This window comes from Notothenia rossii, assembly GCF_949606895.1.
Source record: "Notothenia rossii genome assembly, chromosome: 8".
NCBI lineage: Eukaryota > Metazoa > Chordata > Actinopteri > Perciformes > Nototheniidae > Notothenia > Notothenia rossii.
This window is the reverse complement of record NC_136906.1, coordinates 56,239,168-56,258,560: the sequence shown is the minus strand read 5'-3', so window position 1 is coordinate 56,258,560 and position 19,393 is coordinate 56,239,168. Positions and strand designations below refer to the sequence as shown.

At 39.3% G+C, this 19,393-nt stretch overlaps 2 protein-coding genes across 3 annotated transcripts in view; one reads left to right on the top strand and one right to left on the bottom strand.

Annotated features, from left to right (window-relative positions):
* LOC307015228 (saccharopine dehydrogenase-like oxidoreductase) overlaps nucleotides 1-10,073 on the top strand; it is a 55,196-nt gene extending 45,123 nt beyond the window's left edge. Inside the window, exons 12-21 of the mRNA XM_079643721.1 lie at nucleotides 654-734; nucleotides 909-1,038; nucleotides 1,268-1,317; nucleotides 1,887-2,017; nucleotides 2,303-2,420; nucleotides 5,152-5,271; nucleotides 6,031-6,087; nucleotides 7,666-7,777; nucleotides 8,992-9,073; nucleotides 9,212-10,073. Coding sequence (XP_079499847.1) covers nucleotides 654-734; nucleotides 909-1,038; nucleotides 1,268-1,317; nucleotides 1,887-2,017; nucleotides 2,303-2,420; nucleotides 5,152-5,271; nucleotides 6,031-6,087; nucleotides 7,666-7,777; nucleotides 8,992-9,073; nucleotides 9,212-9,311 — 981 coding nt within the window. The 3' untranslated portion in view covers nucleotides 9,312-10,073. The remainder of the gene's footprint in view (nucleotides 1-653; nucleotides 735-908; nucleotides 1,039-1,267; nucleotides 1,318-1,886; nucleotides 2,018-2,302; nucleotides 2,421-5,151; nucleotides 5,272-6,030; nucleotides 6,088-7,665; nucleotides 7,778-8,991; nucleotides 9,074-9,211) is intronic.
* A 5,013-nt stretch (nucleotides 10,074-15,086) lies between these two features.
* snap25a (synaptosome associated protein 25a) overlaps nucleotides 15,087-19,393 on the bottom strand; it is a 46,256-nt gene continuing 41,949 nt past the window's right edge. For both annotated transcript variants that reach the window (XM_079643085.1, XM_079643086.1), the window contains 2 exons: nucleotides 17,371-17,515; nucleotides 15,087-16,645 (listed from right to left, as the gene is read on the bottom strand). In XM_079643085.1, the coding sequence (XP_079499211.1) occupies nucleotides 16,577-16,645; nucleotides 17,371-17,515 (214 nt within the window). In that variant the 3' untranslated portion in view covers nucleotides 15,087-16,576. The remainder of the gene's footprint in view (nucleotides 16,646-17,370; nucleotides 17,516-19,393) is intronic.

Below are 19,393 nucleotides of genomic sequence, written 5' to 3'. Positions count from 1 at the left end.
AGGGTTATGGCAGATATATAATACTGTTCATTTTTTGGTTTGCATCTGATCAAATACTACAATTTTAATAAAAATAAAGTCCAAGCCAAATTGTTTACCTTAAATGACTGTAATTGTCTGCCTTGTGTGTTTGCTGCACTGTCTACAGTGCACTTATTTTAAATTAAAACAGCATTTATTTGCACAGAGGATTAGTGTGCTGATCTGCACAATCAGAGGTTTATGGGTTTAACCCTAACCCTTGCAGTTATTTAACCCCTAATTGCCCCCTGTATAGAGTATTGCAGTGTATGTAACTCACTTTGGATAAAAGTGTCAGCCAAAAATCATGTTAAGTGAAATCATTGAATCTCCTTATTTTTGATAAAAAAGCTAAAACCTGTAAGCCTGCATAAATAAAAAAACAAATGCAGAATGTTCCCTGCTGTCGGCTCAGTGAAATAAAAAAACAAAACATAATCAGCGTTGTTATTTCAGGCATTCGTCGCTGCAGATTATTTAAAAATGGCATGAACCTGCTCGTATGTTATCCAGACTTTGTGAGGGGTTGAAATAAATACAACTTTGAAATTGACATTTGACACAGATTAGATTCAAACCCACCAAACTAAAAGGTGATGTTGAACATTTGTCTTCATTCTCTGTGTTTTCAGTACAGATTTTTTGGCGAACCAGTGGTCAAAGCTTGCGTAGAGAATGGAGCTCACTACCTAGACATATGTGGGGAGCCTCAGGTAGGAAAATAATTGTCTTTTTCTATGTCTTCTACCTATTTATTCACTGTGATGTTTTTTAGCGTGGTAATCACTGATCCTAAAGTCGACTCGACTAAAGCAAGTTTAATTTGCACATAATAATAAACATTTGTTTGGTGTATATGTGAACGTGTGGGTGTTCATCCTCTACAGTTCCTAGAGCGTATGCAGCTGGAGTACCACACTAAGGCGTTGGACAAGGGAGTGTATGTGATCGGCAGCTGTGGCTTCGACTCCATACCTGCAGACCTGGGTATTCTCTACACACAGAGACAGTTCAAAGGTAGGCAACACAAGATAAATAGTTTACTCGGTTAAGGAGATAACACGTCTTTTTGAGCCTCTAACATATCAAGGTGTATAGTGGTTAACACACAAAAATGTATATATCTTGGATTTTCAGTTTGCTTACCTTCTAACAATTTCCAAATATGGTAAAATAAAATGTACCTTTGACATGTTAATGAATAAATATGTGAATTTCAACATTGTGATTTTTCTTCTGATTTCAGGAACACTGACAGCTGTGGAGGGCTTCCTGAACATTACCAGTGGTCCTGCGGTAAACAACTACAGCTCCTGCACTGCATGATGGGAAATGTAGTCTAATACTCTTTTGCCAACCTTTTTAAGAAGTAATCTACAGTTGTTATAGTTGTAGCTAGGTATCACTTTAAACAACATAAAGATGTGGCTTCAACGGTGGTATATATTAAAAATAGCACACAAGTAAGTACTTGTTACAGTATATAAAACATTGCATTTGACTTTACCTGTACTGAGTGAACACTGGAAGAGGACTACATTTTTAAAAAGCACTCTCAACAAACACTAGTATTGACTAATAAATGAATATCCCTTTGACACAGGAAGATAATTTCACAGAATCTCTTGGGTAATTGAAAGGACAACAAAACAAAAAAATAGAATAACTGCAGAGCAGAAATCCAACCTGTTATTGTACCGCCATACTGGCTGTTGCTGTGCAACTACTGCAGATTCAGTGTTTAACTAAAGTAATTCCCCGTAGGCTCAGGACACATTTGGAGTTTATTGAGGTGTATTTGAGGGGAATAGCCCTGTTCTTTCTGCCCTGTGAGAGAATTGATAGTTCCCTTTTGACCTTTGCAGGGCTCATCTGGTCACGATGCCACATGGCAGTCTGCTGTGCACGGTTTCGCCGACAGCGGATCCCTCCGCCAGCTGAGGAAGAAGTTTGGCCAAAAGCCACTGCCTGTAGTGGGAGCCAAAGTCAAAAAGAGGTAAAGCTATAACTGAGCAATTGGCTAAAACACTATGCTTTAAATGTTTTCTCTTGGAATGTAGGGCTTGGCAGCAAGTAGTCAAGGAAGCTGTACGTTGTGTGTCTTTAGTGCACAGCAGAGGGACTATCCCACTGAAATGTATTTCAGAGGCCCTATTATGCAGTATAGGTTTTTGTCCATATAAATGGTCTGCAAAGGATAAAATCCCTGTGTTCCCTCCAGAGGAGTTTCAACTCTGCTTTCTCTTTTTGTAATTGGGTTTGTCTGTTTGTTTGTGTCTAGGGGTTTTGTGTTTTTCAGCAAGGAGATGGAGCAGTATGCCATCCCATTTATGGGTTCTGACCCCTCAGTAGTCAGGAGAACCCAGCGCCACCTCTACGAGGAGGATCACCAGTCTCCGGTAAGATTCTATCGACATGAGAATTGAAACGGTGTCTCACATCATTAGGCGCTTTCACACCAAGTACTTTTCCCAGGAATAGTTCCCCAGAAATCTTTAGTTTCGGAACTATCTAGTAGATCGCGTTCACACCGGAAAAGGTCCCTGAGGGAGGATTAGGCAAATGAAGCCGCTGACGTCACTTCTTCTTCTTCTGCTTTGGGTTTACTGGCAGGCCGCAAACAACTTCACGGCGTATACTGCCACCCAAAGTCCCCGGCCGGAAGTCCCCGGAGTTGGGGACTGGCTTCAGTAGAAGCTGCTGGGACTCCCAGCAGCTTCTACTGAAGAAAACACACTTTTTACAATATTGAACACCAGCACTTTTTTTCCTTCAACCAACTATTAATAATAAATACAAATAAAAACAGCAAAAACACACTTGTTACAATATTGAAAATCAGAACTTTTTTTCAACTATTTATAAAAAAGACTTTCACTCAGATGAAGTCCTCATGCCATGCCTCAAAGCAGTTGCGTTCCAGTAAGAGACACAGGGCAAAATCACACTGCTTTCACTTCCAAGGTGTGTTCTTCCTCTTGCCTTGGATGTATCAATGTTCACATTTCCTGCGACCTGTGGTGGCCTTGTCGCATGCTGCCTGGACATCAGCAATGGGCACAGGAAGATGAGCTGCAGGTGCCCGGACAGGAGGTGTATGAACAGGCTTGCCACAGAGCTCAGCACTCAGCTCCCCCATGAATGCTCTGTGTGTCATGGGCTTCTTCTGTTGTGACAGACAGACTTCTTTGTACATAATGTAGCTGTTTGTTGTGGCAATGTCCAGGAAATGATAAAATAGGCTCCTGTACCAGCGCATGGTCTTGTGCTTTGCGGAGTAGTACCGTATGAGCTGATCTGACAGATCAACTCCACGTGCGTTGTACTCAGCAACTGGTGTGGGACAGGGGGTCTCTACTCGGGTCCAGTAGCCATCTCTCTGCTTCTGCCTTCTCTGCAGGGTGTTGCCAGAGTATGCTTCATGGAGGGTGGAGCAGACGGCTACCCTGGTGTCCATCCACTTGACAAATACCAGTGGGCCCTCCCTGGTCCATCTTATGGAGCCTCTTAGGGATTTTTTTTGTCAGGGCGTTAGTTTGTGGCCTTGGGCAGTCCTTGCGGTTCTCTCTGTAGGTCCCACAGGCAGCGAACTTTAGGGCATGGAGAGCCTTGAACAGCTTCGGGCTGGTGTAAAAAGTATCCATCTAAATATGGTAACCTGTTCCGAGGTAACCAGAGACTTTACCACATCATACGACAGGCCGTGTCTGAAGAGGATGTCGCTTTTACTGGTGAAAACAGAAAAGTCTATTGTGTAGCCATTCCTCGAATCAGCTATGACGAACAGCTTGAATCCCCACTTGGTTGGTTTAGCCTCCATGTACTGGGTCATTCCAGTCTTAGCCTTGGAGGCAACCATCCTCTCATCCACAGCCAGGTATTTATGGGGATGGTAAAAGGCCTTACATGCAGTCTTGATGGTGTTCATGAGGGGTCTCAATCGGAACAGTCGGTCATGGTCGGGTGTGTCCTTTTTGCTGTCGTTCTGGACATCCTCATCAGGGTCGCTGAGATGCAGGTTCCAGGATATTGTCCTGTATCTGTCACGTGACATGACCTGTGCTGGCAGAGGCACTGACAAAAAAATTATCCTACCTCCAGTAGTCCAATACATTGTCCAGTTTCAGCAGGGCCATGTATAGAAGCAGCCCCCTGTATTTATAAAAATGTGGGACAATAATTATTACGAAGTTCAACACATACACACACACACAAAATAAACCTATTGTTCATTTTCGCGGTACTCCCCACAAATGGCAAGTGCACATATAAATAAGTCTATGACAAAGTCTCATCTGTACAGAACAGTATGATGAAATACATGTCTATAGCCACTATAAATGTCTCCGTTGTGGGACGAATAAAGGATTATTTTATTCATCTACACATGTAACCTTACTTATACGCACCAAAATAATGTTTACACAGAGTAAACGTTTACTAATCAAGAGTCTGTTTTGTCCGAAGATAAAGTTCATGACGGAAAAAAAAGGTTGATAAACCTATTTGTTCATTTTCGCGGCACTACCCACAAATGGCAAGTGCAGTATAAGTTATATTTATACTTACCCATCCTCAAATGGATCCTTGCTGTCCCTGTATTCTTCTTCTTCAGAAGAAGAGTCGAAGCCTTCAGGTCCTGATGCGCCATCTTCTTCACTCTTGCTCGCGAAAATAATATCCAGCGCGTCCGGAACGATAAAGTTCCTTCGAGCCATTTTCTCTGTCTATGTATCTATCTCTTCCTCACAGACTAAAAGACTAAAACTGATGGGAGACACCTGTTATATATATTTTTATTGGTGGGTAGGTCCTTAGATCGGAGATTTCCTTGACTGACACACGAATCCACCAATCACACACAATGTAATGCCGAGTCAAGCTGCTTAGAGCGGCTCTATTGGTTGCTGTGCCCTGGTTACAGTCTCACAGGAGGTACCGCTGGAAAGCTACACTTCCAGCGATTCATTGGTTATTTGAATCATATTTCTACTCCTTATAATCGAAAATATATGATTTTAAATACGTAAAATATGCACACCTTCGCCGGCGCGTCCACCGACTTCAGAGAGTTAAACATTTTTTTCAACCATATACCTGTTTTCATTACCCTCTCTTTCCCGTCCACAGGTCCAATACACTGCCTACGTGGGGATTGGTGGCCCTTTATCAGTGATTAAGCTCTTCTGTGGCGGCCTTCTGTTCTGGTTCATGGTCAAATTCAGCCTGGGCAGGAAACTCCTCACCACGGTAGCTACATTTTTTTTTTTTAATCAACAAACTACTTTTTTGTTCCATGTAACTTTGTAATTTGCTATCCAAAGCCGATAATATCAGTCCGTTAGTAGTGGAGTTAATTTAACTCTACTAATGGGTTATATAGGGTTTAGTGCATGTAAATGGTCTTCAAAGGCTAAAATCCCTGAGTTCACTCCAGAGTGAGTTTCTTTCCCACACACTTCCCCACCTGCCTGAAAGCCTCCATTGGACTCATTTGTTTACTTCCTCAACATAGTGACATCACGCTGTAATACTCACGCTCCTATTGGCTAGCACTCCAACACACTTTACGTGATGGGCTAAGGGGCGGAAAATCTCTATAAGCGGTTGACCAATCACAACAGAGCCGACCAGCTAACCAATCAGAGCAGACTGGGCTCTGGTTTCAGACCAAGGGTGAAAAGAGGAGCTGAGGCAGTATGAGAGAAATAAAGAGCTTTTTGAACATTAAAGCATGGAGACATGTCACACAGTAGAGACACAACATACAATCATTAAACCTGAAAATGAGCAGAATAGGCTCCTTTTTAAATGCAGCAGCAGACAAAAGGCAACAGCTCTGATACTACTTCATGCTTTCGAGTGTAGAAATGTCTCAAATCAACATGGATTATAAACTTGTATTCCTTGTCAGCACTGCGTAACAGTAAATGATCAATATAGAGTATGTGAAATGTATTGTATAAAGTATTAGTTCCTTAAAACTTTGTTTTTTGTCTTTCCCTAAAGTTTCCATCGCTCTTCTCCTTTGGCTTGTTCACCAAGTCTGGTCCAACGATGAAGCAGGTAACACTCCTAATGAGTTAAATATATGTGTATCCTCTCTGTAGCCTGATGATTTAACAGCTTCTTTGGACAGCTTGCAACATGGCTGTTGAACATTTAAAAAAAAAAAGAAAAAAAGAAATTGAAATGAAGAACCTAGTCTGCGTGATGTAGTGTGAGTAATTTAGAGGCTGTGAAGACCTATTTTCTTTTTGTTACTTTAAGCCAGGGGTGGGGAACCTTTTTCCTCTCAAGGGCCATTTCAATTTGTTCAACATCCTCCGAGGGCCGTACAAATGATTGACCTCTGCTTAAAAATACTAAAATCACTGCCCATTAATTTGGCCTTTCTTTCATGCTGTGCAAAGAAAAAGCAACCTCTTAATCCAGATATCTTACCATGACTCGCACATGCATTCACGTGCACGGTTGTGGCATGACCACCAAAACAGAAAGATATGGACACAAGATGTGTGCAAATGTATTTAGTTTCCTATCCATGTGAACATGATTTAAGTGGGGAATAGAAACTATAGAAGATTTTTAAGTTAAAAGCATCAATCTGGTGCACTTTGAGAGCAACATGAAGAGATCTATGGATACATCTCTCAACACCCATATGAAACAGAACTGTAAGCAGATTTTCCCTCCCCTTTCAAACTATATTCTTGTTTATTAATAACAACTTTCTTTTACTGTCATATAGTATTTTATACCTGTTTACTTTATTCTCTTATTTTTTTATAACTATAATGATCATATAAAGATGTGCCTTTACCTCACTGGTTGGAGAAAAAGCTTCTTATATTCGTTAGCATAGCTAGCTAACCAGATGCTAATAACAACAAAGTTATTGACTGTAAAATCAGAATGACAGATGAACAGATCGCCACTGGGCTTACAACTAAAGACACAGAAAAAACTGCGGCATGTGTCCGGTTCCTTATGGGTACTGCAATATTTGAAGTGGCGGAACGACGTTCTGGTGCTCTCCGTCAGAACTACGCCCCTGTCAGACGACGAGACATATACGACGTGATGACACGTTAGGCTCGTGTTGTGTTCAAGGACCCTGACCTTGGCCAGGAAAAATAGGCACTCCCCTGTTTTTAATTTTTTTGCGGTCTAGATTTCTTTAATTTTTTTTATTTTTTGCGTGTGTTTATAAATTACCTCGAGGGCCGTACCAAATGGCCGTATAAGGCCTGAGGGCCGGAGGTTCCCCACCCCTGCTTTAAGCAATGAGGTCCAATAAATGAACAGTTTTTGTTATTTGAAACGAGAGATTTTTTGCTTCTATATTCAAAAAACAATTTTACATTTTAACTTGTGACTTCTTATATCCTAGACATGGTTACAAATTAATGATCTGCACGATCATTAATACTTTCAAGGCATATAACTTAACATTTCTTAGCTATTGAATATTCAAGTTGTGAATATTTCATGTTACAAAGAGAAAGACTTTTTCAAGTTATTTGATTTTAGAGTTTGGGCAGATTAAATGAAATGACACAAACACTTGAATACAATGTAAGTATGTTTGATCGTGTTTGATTGTCATTGATGATCAGTTCCTCCCTCATTCTCCTCTCTCAGATAGAAGACACCTGTTTCAGTTTGACTTTTTACGGGGAGGGGTACTCAGAGGGGACTGATCCCGCGCAGGGCCGACCCAACACAAAGATCTGCACTCAGGTCATAGGAGCAGGTAAGAACTACACTCAGCTGATGTTTAGTACACCTCTATTACTGTTTAACATACAACCACATATATTATACCAGTCTCAGATACATTTGTTTTAAAGAGTAATTATGGTAATTTTCAGGTTCATATGAAACCTAAAAACATAATACGGCTCCTTTAAAAGGTTGGATAGGGGAGTGATCTATACTTGATTGTGAGTTTAGGTCAGGGGTGTCCAAACTACGGCCAGGAGGCCAACTGTGGCCCGTGGTCGACTTTTAATTGACCGGAGCAAATTCTCAAAGTATAATGGAATATGGCCCAAACAGGAAACTTGTGCTTGTTTTATATTGTACTTCTTAAATACGTAAAGATGTATTACACACTATATTTATTTGTTAATAAGCCCAATTTTTTTCCTATTTCGTCTTAACCCCCAATCTGAGGCTTGTTTTAAGAAATGAGCTGCAAACAATTTGTTACAAAAATAATGACACCCTGTTAATGGAAAGCTGTTATGTACGCTGTTTGTTTTCTTTAGGCATATTCAATTATCAAGAATAATTTACCTACATTTGATTGATTTAGCTAACTTATAACTGAAACATTTTGGGACACCCCTGGCCTAGGAGATGAAGCAGGTTGGGAGACTCAATCCAGTCTCTGTGCATCTCAATGGAAACAAATCCTCTTTAAGGTCTAGCCAGAGCACACTGGCCCTCCAAGTGTGATACTCCAAGTCGAAGGGAAAAAAAGAAAGACATACACAAATATTTGTGTCAAACAGCAAAATCCGATTTGTATGAAATCAAAAAAATCTGATTTTACATTCATACAATTCAATCTGATTCAAGGAATACTACAACCGCAATATAAACGTTTGTATGTTAAATCCTAACCAGGTGTAACCTTAAATCCTTCAGGTAATCTTTGTTTTTCTTGCTTTCCTCCATGATTAACAAAGAATAAAAGGAATCTGAGAAAAGTCTTGGTGAATTGAAGTGCATTTTGCCAGCCTTAAACAGCAAAACTATAAACCCCAGATTTCAACTTAACGTGGCCGGAGAAATTGTTTTAAATTGGTCATTCTGTTGGCGAAGTATTCTCTCACACCCTAATTAGATATAAGACTTTAATACACATACAATACTTGGCAGTGAATCGTTGTTGGTTTTGGTCCTTTTATTTCATTCAATTTTTTTGCACTTTTTGACCCCACCTGTTTGTTCTGTTTCCAGAGCCTGGTTATGTCGCTACAGTTTCTGCTATTGTACAAGCAGCCCTAACCCTGCTGAATGAATTGCACTCTCTTCCCAGGAGGTCAGTCTGTTTTCTTTTTTCTCTACTTCCTTTGTTTTGTCCCATCTATCAAACAAGTTTATATTTTGTGACACCCTTCTATTTGATCTACTGTAAATCTGCCTACATTCATACTTAATCCCACATTCTCTCTCACAGAGGAGGGGTGTACACTCCAGGAGCTGCCTTCCACAAAACCAGTCTGATCGAGCGTCTCCAAAATCACAGCATCAAGTTCACAGTCAAAAGCTACGAATAAAAAGCTCACGCCACTTCCCAGTTACAGGATATCATATTTTAACCGATGTCCACTGTGGATGTTGCCCCGCTTTCCAACGAGTCAACATAACCACTTTCAAGCTGAACCCTGCATCGACTGGTTATTGGTCGTCAGTGAGAGTTGATCCAAGGGGTCAAAGCTGGGAAAGGAGCAATCACAGCAGGAAGAGAATCATTGTCAAAGACACACTTCTACACACTGGCCTCCTCTCATTAAAACCTAAGGATCCCTAAATCTCTTAAAACAGCATGTGTTGACTATGCATTAATGAAAATAAGCTGTATTGATTTAATCAATAATAATCTTAATTTTCAACACTTATTAAACACTAATTTAAAACAGAGCAGAAACTATAGAAATATCTATATTTAATCTATAGTAAGCGTGAAGTCAGTATGTTTCTTTTAAATAGTGTAAAATCAAGAATATTTAACTTAAGTCGTTCCTGGAAGAGGATGCATGACCGTGCCTTCTAGCACCTTGTCATCATCTCACTGTATGATAGACAAGACGTTGGAATACATTTCAAACCTTTGAAGTGTTCTTGCAAGCTTACAGTTGTGTGTTAACTAATTAAACACTAAGGATATACTGTTACAGGATGAGCCTGGCTATATTCTGATACTGTACCAACAATGCATGTATCTTCTGACAAGCATCATCTGTGTATTCAAAGCCTGATGTGTCTCATTCCTGTGTGACACAGCTGCATTGTTGCCCAATTAAAAACATATCAATGAGCCACGATGTTATACACTCTTCTTTAACTCAATCCCACAGTCCTTGTCTTGCTGCGAAAAATACTTACCAGCTATTGCTCCAACACATTGTACTTGATAAGGGGGGTGGGACAAGCGGTTAACCAATAACACACACTTATTCTTGACACGTTCCCTTTTTCATACAAAGTCCACCTGAACTTTAGCTCAACTTTGAGAGACCATTTCGTATGCTTTTCCAAATCTGATCTTGATCTTGAACATATGTTTTGTATATATAATAATAGTTATTAAACATTGTGAACAGACAGACATTCAGCAGGTCATGAGCAACCCACATGATATATACAGTGGAGGAAACAAGTATTTGATCCCCTGCAGATTTGGAAGTTTAGCCACTTACAAAGAAATTAACAGTCTATAATTGTAATTGGTTTATATAAACAGTGAGAGTAAGAATATCAAAAAGAAAATCAAGAAATTGACATTATATAAAAGATACAAATTGATTAGCATTTGACTGTGGGAAATAAGTATTTGCAAAACATGTCTAAGTACTTGGTGGAGAAACACTTGTTGGACGCAGAGAGGTCAGACACTTCTTGTATGGTCTCCAGGTCTGTGCACATCTCAGGAAGGATGTTGGTCCACTCCTCTCCAAATCCTTCAGGTTTCGAGGCAGATGCTTGGCATCTAGAAGCTTCAGCTCCCTGCACAGTTTGGCCACTAGCCACTCATTTGTTGCCTTGGCCGTATGTTCAGGTTTATTGTCCTGCTGGAAGAGCCATCCATGACCCTTTTTCAGTGTCCTGGCTGGAAGAGGAGGGTTATAGGCCAATACTTTCACGGTACACAGCCCCGTACATCCTCTCCTCGATGCAGGGAAGCCGTCCTGTACCCTTAGCAGAGAAACACCCCAACACCCCCACCTCCATGCTTGACGGTGGGGATTGTGTTCTGGAGGTTATATTCAGCATTTCTCTTCCTCCAAACACAGCAGGTTGAGTTGTTGCCAAAGATCAACATTTTGGTCTCATCTGACCACATCATCTTCTCCCAAGCCTTCTCTGAATCATTCAGATGTTCATTGGCAAACTTTAGACGGGCCTTTCATGTTCTTCTTGAGCAGGGGGCCTTCAGGCGCTGCAGGATTTGATCCATTATGGTGTAGTGTGTTACCAATAGTTTTCTTGGTGACTGTGGTCCCAGCTGCCTTGAGATCATTAACAAGTTCCTCCCGTGTATTTCTTGGCTGGTCTCTCACCTTTCTCATGATCATCAATACCCCACGGGGCCCGATCTTATGTGGTGCCCCAGACCTAGGGCGATTGATGCTCATTTTGTCTTTCTTCTATTTCTGAATAATGGCACCGAACAGCTTTCTGATGGTCTTGTAGCCAATCCCAACCATGTGAAGGTCTACAATCTTGTCCCTGAGCTCCTTAGACAGCTCTTTAGTCTTGCCCATGGTGGAGATGTTGGAATCTGATTGATTGATCCTGTGGACAGGTGTCTTTTATACAGGTAACACGTTGGTATTAGGAGTACTTTTTTAAAGGAAGATTACTTATTTAACCGGTCTGTGGGAGCCAGAATTCTTGTTTGTTGCAAGGGGATCAAATACTTGTTTCCCACAGTTAAATGCAAATACATTTTTATCTTTTATATAATGTTAATTTCTGGATTTTGTTTTTGATATTCTTACTCTCACTGTTAATATAAACCTACCATTACAATTATAGACTGTTAATGTTATTGTAAGTGGGCAAATTTACAAAATCTGTAAGGGATCAAATACTTATTTCTAATAATACATAATACATTGTATTTGTATAGACGCTTTACATTATGTTACTGGACACTTTTATCCTTACAATACTTTCACATGATCAGGTTTCATTCCATTCAATACTGTGGACAATACCTGCAGGAGCAATTTGGGGTTAAGTGTCTTGCCCAAGGACACAGAGGAATGCTCACTGCGAGCCTGTCAAGGTGGGATTGAACTGGTGCCCCCTGATCTGAAGATGAGCGCACTAATCCACTGAGCAGCAACTGCCCCAGAAAAGTAACATCTATTTCATTCACAAATCAATCAAAGTATGAAATGTAATTATTTTTACATTTTAAATGGATTTAACTAGAAACATATTGAGGTTTGCGAGACTCCTTGCGTATGTGAAAAATCAACTACAGGTATAAGATTCGTTATGTAATGATGGTTTTATTATTACATTTCAATTGTCTGATTATGGCTATACATGGCATACATGTTATAGAATGTGTAGTCTTGTCGTTAACACATTTCTGAGTCTCAAATATTTTGTGTTTGTGACAGGGGCCGGCTACGTTTATAGATATGTATCTTGTATTTTGTAAATTGTGTAACTTGCTGCTGTTAAATACCGTCAAACGATGTGCAATATGTGCTTTATGTGCAATATACTTTATATACATATGCCATCTTTAATAACTGTAATATATACTGGGCTGCTAAATCCTAAAAACTGCTACAGGATTTGATTTGTAGATTTGATTTCTTTTTGATCTGTATTTTTGAAAATTATGTAACTTTTTTAGTTTTTATCTTTTTTTTAGCATATTGTTTGTTATATTATAACTTAGTACTTTTTTAGCATATTGTTTATTATATTGTAACTTAGTACTTTTTTTAACGCATGTAAGATATGCAACACTAAGCTGTCTGTGGCTCTTTCCTGCTGTAACGCTGCAAATTTCCCCTCTGTGGCACTAATAAAGGTATTCTGATATCTCAGTAGGTGAATGCTCGCATAATACGGTTAAGAGGTAGTACCCATAGAGTCCAGTAGAGAGCGGAGCCTGTGTAAGATAACAAAACACAGGAGTGTACCTTGTTAGCTAATGTTAGCTAGCTGTCATTAACGTTACACATTACACTCATAGAAATCTTGTAGGCCCTACAGCCTGTCCCGCATGCTGGCTCTTACGGAACCGACTAACTCCCCTTTTGTGTAATAGCAGCTCTCAACATGCCCAGACTGTAATGATTTCCAGCTAATTTAATACTTTTCACCTCATTCTGGTGTTGGTGACGTGTATTGTGCGGTGCGAGACCAGACATGTAGTTCATTGAGCGGTTTCACACACAAATAAGTGTAACTTCAAATTTTTTCGACAAACTGTGACTTTTTTATCTTGGAAATGATTTTTTAAGATTGACAAACATCATATGTGTTATTCATGGCACAATTCAAACGGGATCGAAAGATAACTTTTCTTTCGTATGGAAGCCCATTTCCGCCACTTGAAAAAAATAAAATCCAAATAAGGTCCCATGGAGTTCCACCGGAAAGGGAGGGACTTCGGCTCTCCCTTCACTCTCTTGGATAAACCAATCAGATTTTGCCATGATCTCCATTAGCGAATCATATCAATACTGTCATTTTCTTCTCTGCTGCTGTCATTTGACATATCAGTGCAAAAATCATTTCCCACTCACCTCCAGTTCTCTTCACATCCAGGGCCAAGGGTTCTTTCCAGGAGAATCCGAACTCCACTTCAAATCTATGCAGATCTTCAGTGTGTCTCGACTCAGTGGGGGGAGGCGGTATTCCTGTATAACTCCTATCACCACCCCTAAAAGCTGATTCAGGTGACATTATTTTGACACCTAGCACAGTGTGGCGTACTCCTAGTAGGCTAGAGTAAATGCTAACATTAAACCGAGGACATATGTTTGTAAGGATGTTGAAACTAATTGAAAATGTCATGTTTCGTCTGACATTTTTGGAAAAAGGCTTCTTTACCTGGTTGTGGATATTTAGTTAGTTTATATATATATATATATATATACATATAGAATGCAAACATAACATAACCCTCCATAAAACCAAAACGTGTTATTTTCACACTTTAGTTTCGGTTTCAGACATGGCGCTGCCAATCAAATCTGATCAAAATAGTCCAGCAAAATCCTGATAAGTAGGGGTGTGCTTCCCCCCAATATATTGTTGCTTAATAAGTCAGAAATATATAATTTTAAAAATAAATGCTTTTAGTTGGTGGACAAAATGGCTTTGTGTTTATTAGTTGGATCCAGGGCCGAAGGACTTTTTAAAAGTAATTTATGAGCACATCTCTGATAAACAAGATTTGCTTTTGCATGACAATTTTTGGAGAAACTAAGCTTTTACAGATCCGTCTATTACATCAACTAACTGTTAAGTTGACTCAATCATATGAGTGATGGTCTTATAGCTTGATGATTTGGGAAAATATAGAGGATGCATCTTGGTCATTTCTTTAATCCAAAGTGATAATGTATCAAAGCCTATACAAATCATATCATTTGTTGTCTGTCATTGTAATGATCATGTTTTTTGGTAACGCTGGATACTTCTCACCTTCAACGCCATCTTGGCTAACAGAAGCTATGCGTAGGGTGACCAGGTGCCAGAAAGCCAAAAGGGGGGCCGAGAGTCAGGGCCGTCCCTGGCCAACTTGGGGCCCCAAGCGACATTGTGAGATGAGCCCCCCCCCCCCAAACGGACAGGAGTGAAACTTTTTTTTTTGGAAACAAAGTACTTTGCAAATATAATTATTTTTCTTTTTAAACATATTCCTAAACTGTTGTCTTAATTGAGTTAATTGTGTAATCTGCAATGATTTGCAAACCAAAATGTTGCTTGCTAGATATCCATTGAAGGCACAGCAGCCGTCTTTATTTTTAGACAATGTTTCTCTGGTCAAAATTCATAAACTGAGCAAGTCTTCAAAGTGTACAACATGGCAGTGTACTGCATGAGGGAAGTATCCAAATTGAGCCTGTGTTCTACAAATCTTATATTTTGTTGACTGCATTAATCATGTTTTTTTGTAAAATGCCTATGCTGCTTTACGCCTAGAAATTATGCCAGTTTTAGAGCAGTTAGGACAAAAATAACTAATATAAATGCTAAAATGCATAGCCTTAGTGGTGTTTCTCTTTATATATTACCCTGGACCTTAGAGAAAGAGACTGTCAACTCACAGGAGCAATAAAGACAGACACGGCTAGGGTTTATTACTTTTAATCAATGCAGCTAGCTACAAAATGTCCACCACTTCACACACTGACAGGATACAGAGAGGGAGTCTTTAATATTACATGCGTTGAGGACATCAATCTCACGGTCTAACCTATTGTGTCATTCAGGATTAGGTATTTAATCACCTTACTCTAACTACTTGACATTTTGGCGATTTGGTGTGCATAGCTCTAAAGTACAGAAGCAACAAAAAAACCTTTGTATGTATTTTTTGTTTCAGAGTATAGTTATTGTTGTTCAATATTATCATTATTTTTACCTTTAACAAACGACACGGGGAGAATAAACTTACAGATACAGTCTTCTTATAAAAGTAAGGTCTCTCAGAAATATGCCTCTCTGCTTTACATTGCAAACGTTTATTTTTTTTCAGAGCATCCAAAACCTATGTTACAGTACACAACCAGTCCTCATCTTTCAGCACATAATCAACATCTTCATCACTCAACTGCATAATCATTTAGAAAACAGGTCATTATTTTTGCAATACAACCCCAAGTCCTCATATGTTTTCATCTTTAACTCACTTTTTTGATCCCTTTAGCATTATTTTACAACGAGATGGTCACAGTTGGTAAATATATCGAGACAAAAAGAGTGGCAATATTGCAAACTTGCAGGAGTATGGAAGGATCAACTGTGTCCTAATACTGAGCATGCGTTTTGTCAATTTGCTACTGCCATGTTATCATTTTTTATATATATTTTTCAGACAGTTTTTATTTATAAGACTAAAATCTACCATTTGTCATGCAGAGAACGCACAATTCACATCACTTGGAATGCAATGTCTAATACAGCTACAGAGAGTCTAGTTGCACATTGTCAAAACAGAAACTCAGTATGATTGCGATGAAGGAAAATGTACCAACGACTGCCTTTTGATTGTAAGTGCTCTTTGCAATCCCATTCACCTGTATTGTCTCTTAACTTGTGTTTTTCCATCAGTCTTAACCCTTTTTGACGTGACAACATCAAAATAAGGAGCAAGTCAGTAGCCTAAATGGAATGACACAATTTTACTAAGACGATACTGAGATACTAATAAGGAAAAACAATAGAAACAAACATCTTGTATAGCATTCCTATTATATAATTATCATCCAGAGCAGTGTACTTTAATATATATATATCTATATTATATATGATAGATAATAATATATGATATATATATTTCGATAAAGAGAATACAAACTTCACAGGTGAGCTAGAGAGCCATCAAGTCAACACTATATACAACCTTTGGAAAGAATGATATACAGAGTATAAGAAATCATCTTTTTACGAGGACAATCATCTTGAAAAAGCTCGACAGACGACACAGAACAACATTTACAATGGGAAGGGGAGGTGATATGTGCAAACCTAGAAGGTCAATACCATGATGAAAGTATGTCAGCGCCTGTAGATGTGTGGCGCGAGACGCCGGGGACACCGCGCTCTGGGCTCGGTGTGTTTAGCCACTGCCCAGCATCTTTGTGGCGCGCTGGTTAGCCTCGTCAATCCTGGTCTTGTTGGAATCAGCCTGGGTAAAAGAAAAGGGGCAAAGGGTGAAGGTTAGAATATCAGTTTGATTGTTTTGTGGTATTTTTACACACATTTAGTCACTTGGTAGCAACCGCTGTTATTAAGACTCATAGAAGCTTCTGACAGTCATGAATGTGGTATTAACTGACAATATGTTATGTCGTAGAATAAAACGGGAAATCTCCTAAGTTTGTGTTTGCTTGTGTCCAACCAAAAACAGATTACATTTTCTTTCCAGACCAGGCAACCGTAAGTGGAAAAATGCTAACTAATTTCCGGCTTTTAGAACTCATTCCTGCACCACTCTATTGCCTGACTTCTTAACTAAAACAAAAATAGTTTACGTTGCAGGCCCTTGTATGCTGGAACCTGTAGAATTAAACCACATCTTCTCTTACCACCAGAAATAAGGTTTTGCCAAATCAACCAGGACTGTAATCTTTTGTCATTAAGTTTTAGCCAGATAATCTGTTCAAAATTAAAATATTAACCTTAGTGTAAATTAATCAGGTACTTACGGGAAACTATTTAGGAAAGGGGAAATATTAACATTATCTCTATCTTTACAAATAATACATTTGAAATCCCATAGAGAGTCAAAACTGGCTTAAATAAGTGATTATATGCATAAAGGACAATAAATAAAAAACCTTAATCTTTATAAATATCTTAATTATCTGTAATGCAAGACAAAAATGCTATGAAAATCTTGTCGTGTCATACCTTGTCCATGATCCTGTCAATCTGGCGGTTCTGGGTGTCGATCTCGTTGCCCATGTCCAGGGCCATGTGGCGCAGGTTACCGATGATGCCACCCACCTGCTCCAGGTTCTCGTCCATCTCATTTTCCCGGGCATCTTCTGTTACCCTAAACAAACACACACACAAGGGCGGATTTAAACACTGTCGTCTGCATAAACACTAGGTCAAACAAACTATTTTTCTTTTTGTATTCCTATTTACTATTTACTTGCACTATATTTTTTCTGTTTATCTGTGTTTTGTGCTGCTCTGTTGGAGAAGCCTGTGACACAATATTTTCAGAAGAACCTTGAACTTTGAACCACATATTGCCACGATGAAAAGGTGGAGCAAGATGATTTCTGCTCCTTCTGTGACTCTCACATCCACATTGAACCTCTGATCCTTTTTCTAGTCTCTGAAGAGCAGGGCATGACCTCAGACCATGAGAGTAGGAGGATCCTGTGCACAACTACATTTGATATCGCCAAGTTTCCAGCACTGGTTCAATTCTATATACAGATTGAAAAATATATATATATCACGGACATTTGGTATGGGTCTGTGTCTTAACTATGACATTACTATATAACACAAACTGAAATTACTAACAGTAAGGTTACTTTATTTCCCTGAAATGACGCTGAATAAAAATAATATCTTGGACAAATAGGTAAAACCAAAATGTAAGCGTCTAAACTATTTAAATTGCCTTTGCTAAACTGAATGTTTACTATTCAAAACCATCAATGAATACCAGTCTCAGGATACTTAGAAGTTATAAAGAAAAGGGGAAGAGAATGATGTGAAACAAGGGGATACAGATGAGATTGTAACCAACGCTGCTGTTAATGTCTTAGAACATGGCGCCTGCTCTACCAGGTCAACTACCAGGGCGCCATGTTGCTTGTGTCTTCTCCTTCTGTTGTAATGGGATGATTTCACATAACATGATGTAACACAATGTTGTAAAATGTAATCAACATGTATTCAGTATTGTATCTAATATCAAAAGTAGATATTGTCTGTAAACCAGGATTTCTTAGCGGGGAGTGCGACAGACTATCTGGAGTGTAGTGAAATGTGCTTTAGCAAAACCTGTCTGCATCAGGATATATCTGACGACAACGTTTCCATTAACCCTTATGTTGTGTTCGGGTCTCCCGTGACCCGTTTCAAGTTAACATTATATAATAACGACGCTCTAGTTTTTTGTACAAAGCTGATTTTGAAAATGTTTGCCAAGTCTGAAGGTCTCTGAAAAAAAAGTGTATAATTTGGTGTTTGGGTCTGGGGAGACCCAGCAGAATTGTTTTGGGTGACTCGAGGTCAAATTTGGCCCAATCAAGATTAATCTTTGACTTTAGACACCCCAGGCCCACCCCTTTCATCAACTGTAACAATAGTTTTTCGCAACATGCACCTGGTCCCCCCTCCCTCCGCCCCCCTCCCCCCACGGGAACTCGACCTTTCTCAAAGAATATGTACACTAACACTTGAACCTGAACACACACTTGCACGTGTGCAATATGTGGTGTAATGTGTTTTGGGCCATAACATTAAATTACAACAGGATTGTACGGTTATGAATGCATAATAAGTTAGTTATGATGTAGTTAAAACAATATTGGATGATAGTAATTTTTTTGGTGTGTTTTGGACCGAGATAAATCATGGGTCAAAATTGACCCGCGAACACCATGAACGGTAACAGCTTTTGAACACAACACAAGGGTTAAAGGCTTTAGGAGTGTTTGGGCAACGTTTCCATCAACAATGTTTCCACGATTCGTTTGATGGCTTCTGCACTGTTTGGGTTGACAAGGCTTGCACCAAGAACTTCTCCATGTCTTAACTTTGACATTTTTTTCAGTATTTCTTCACTTCGGTAACTTCGAGTAGAACTTCAACTCTTCCTGTTCTTTTTCAACCTGAAATCTATTCGAACCCCAACACGGACACTCCTATTCCTCTAATGTTCATACATACCTCTCAGTACATACTT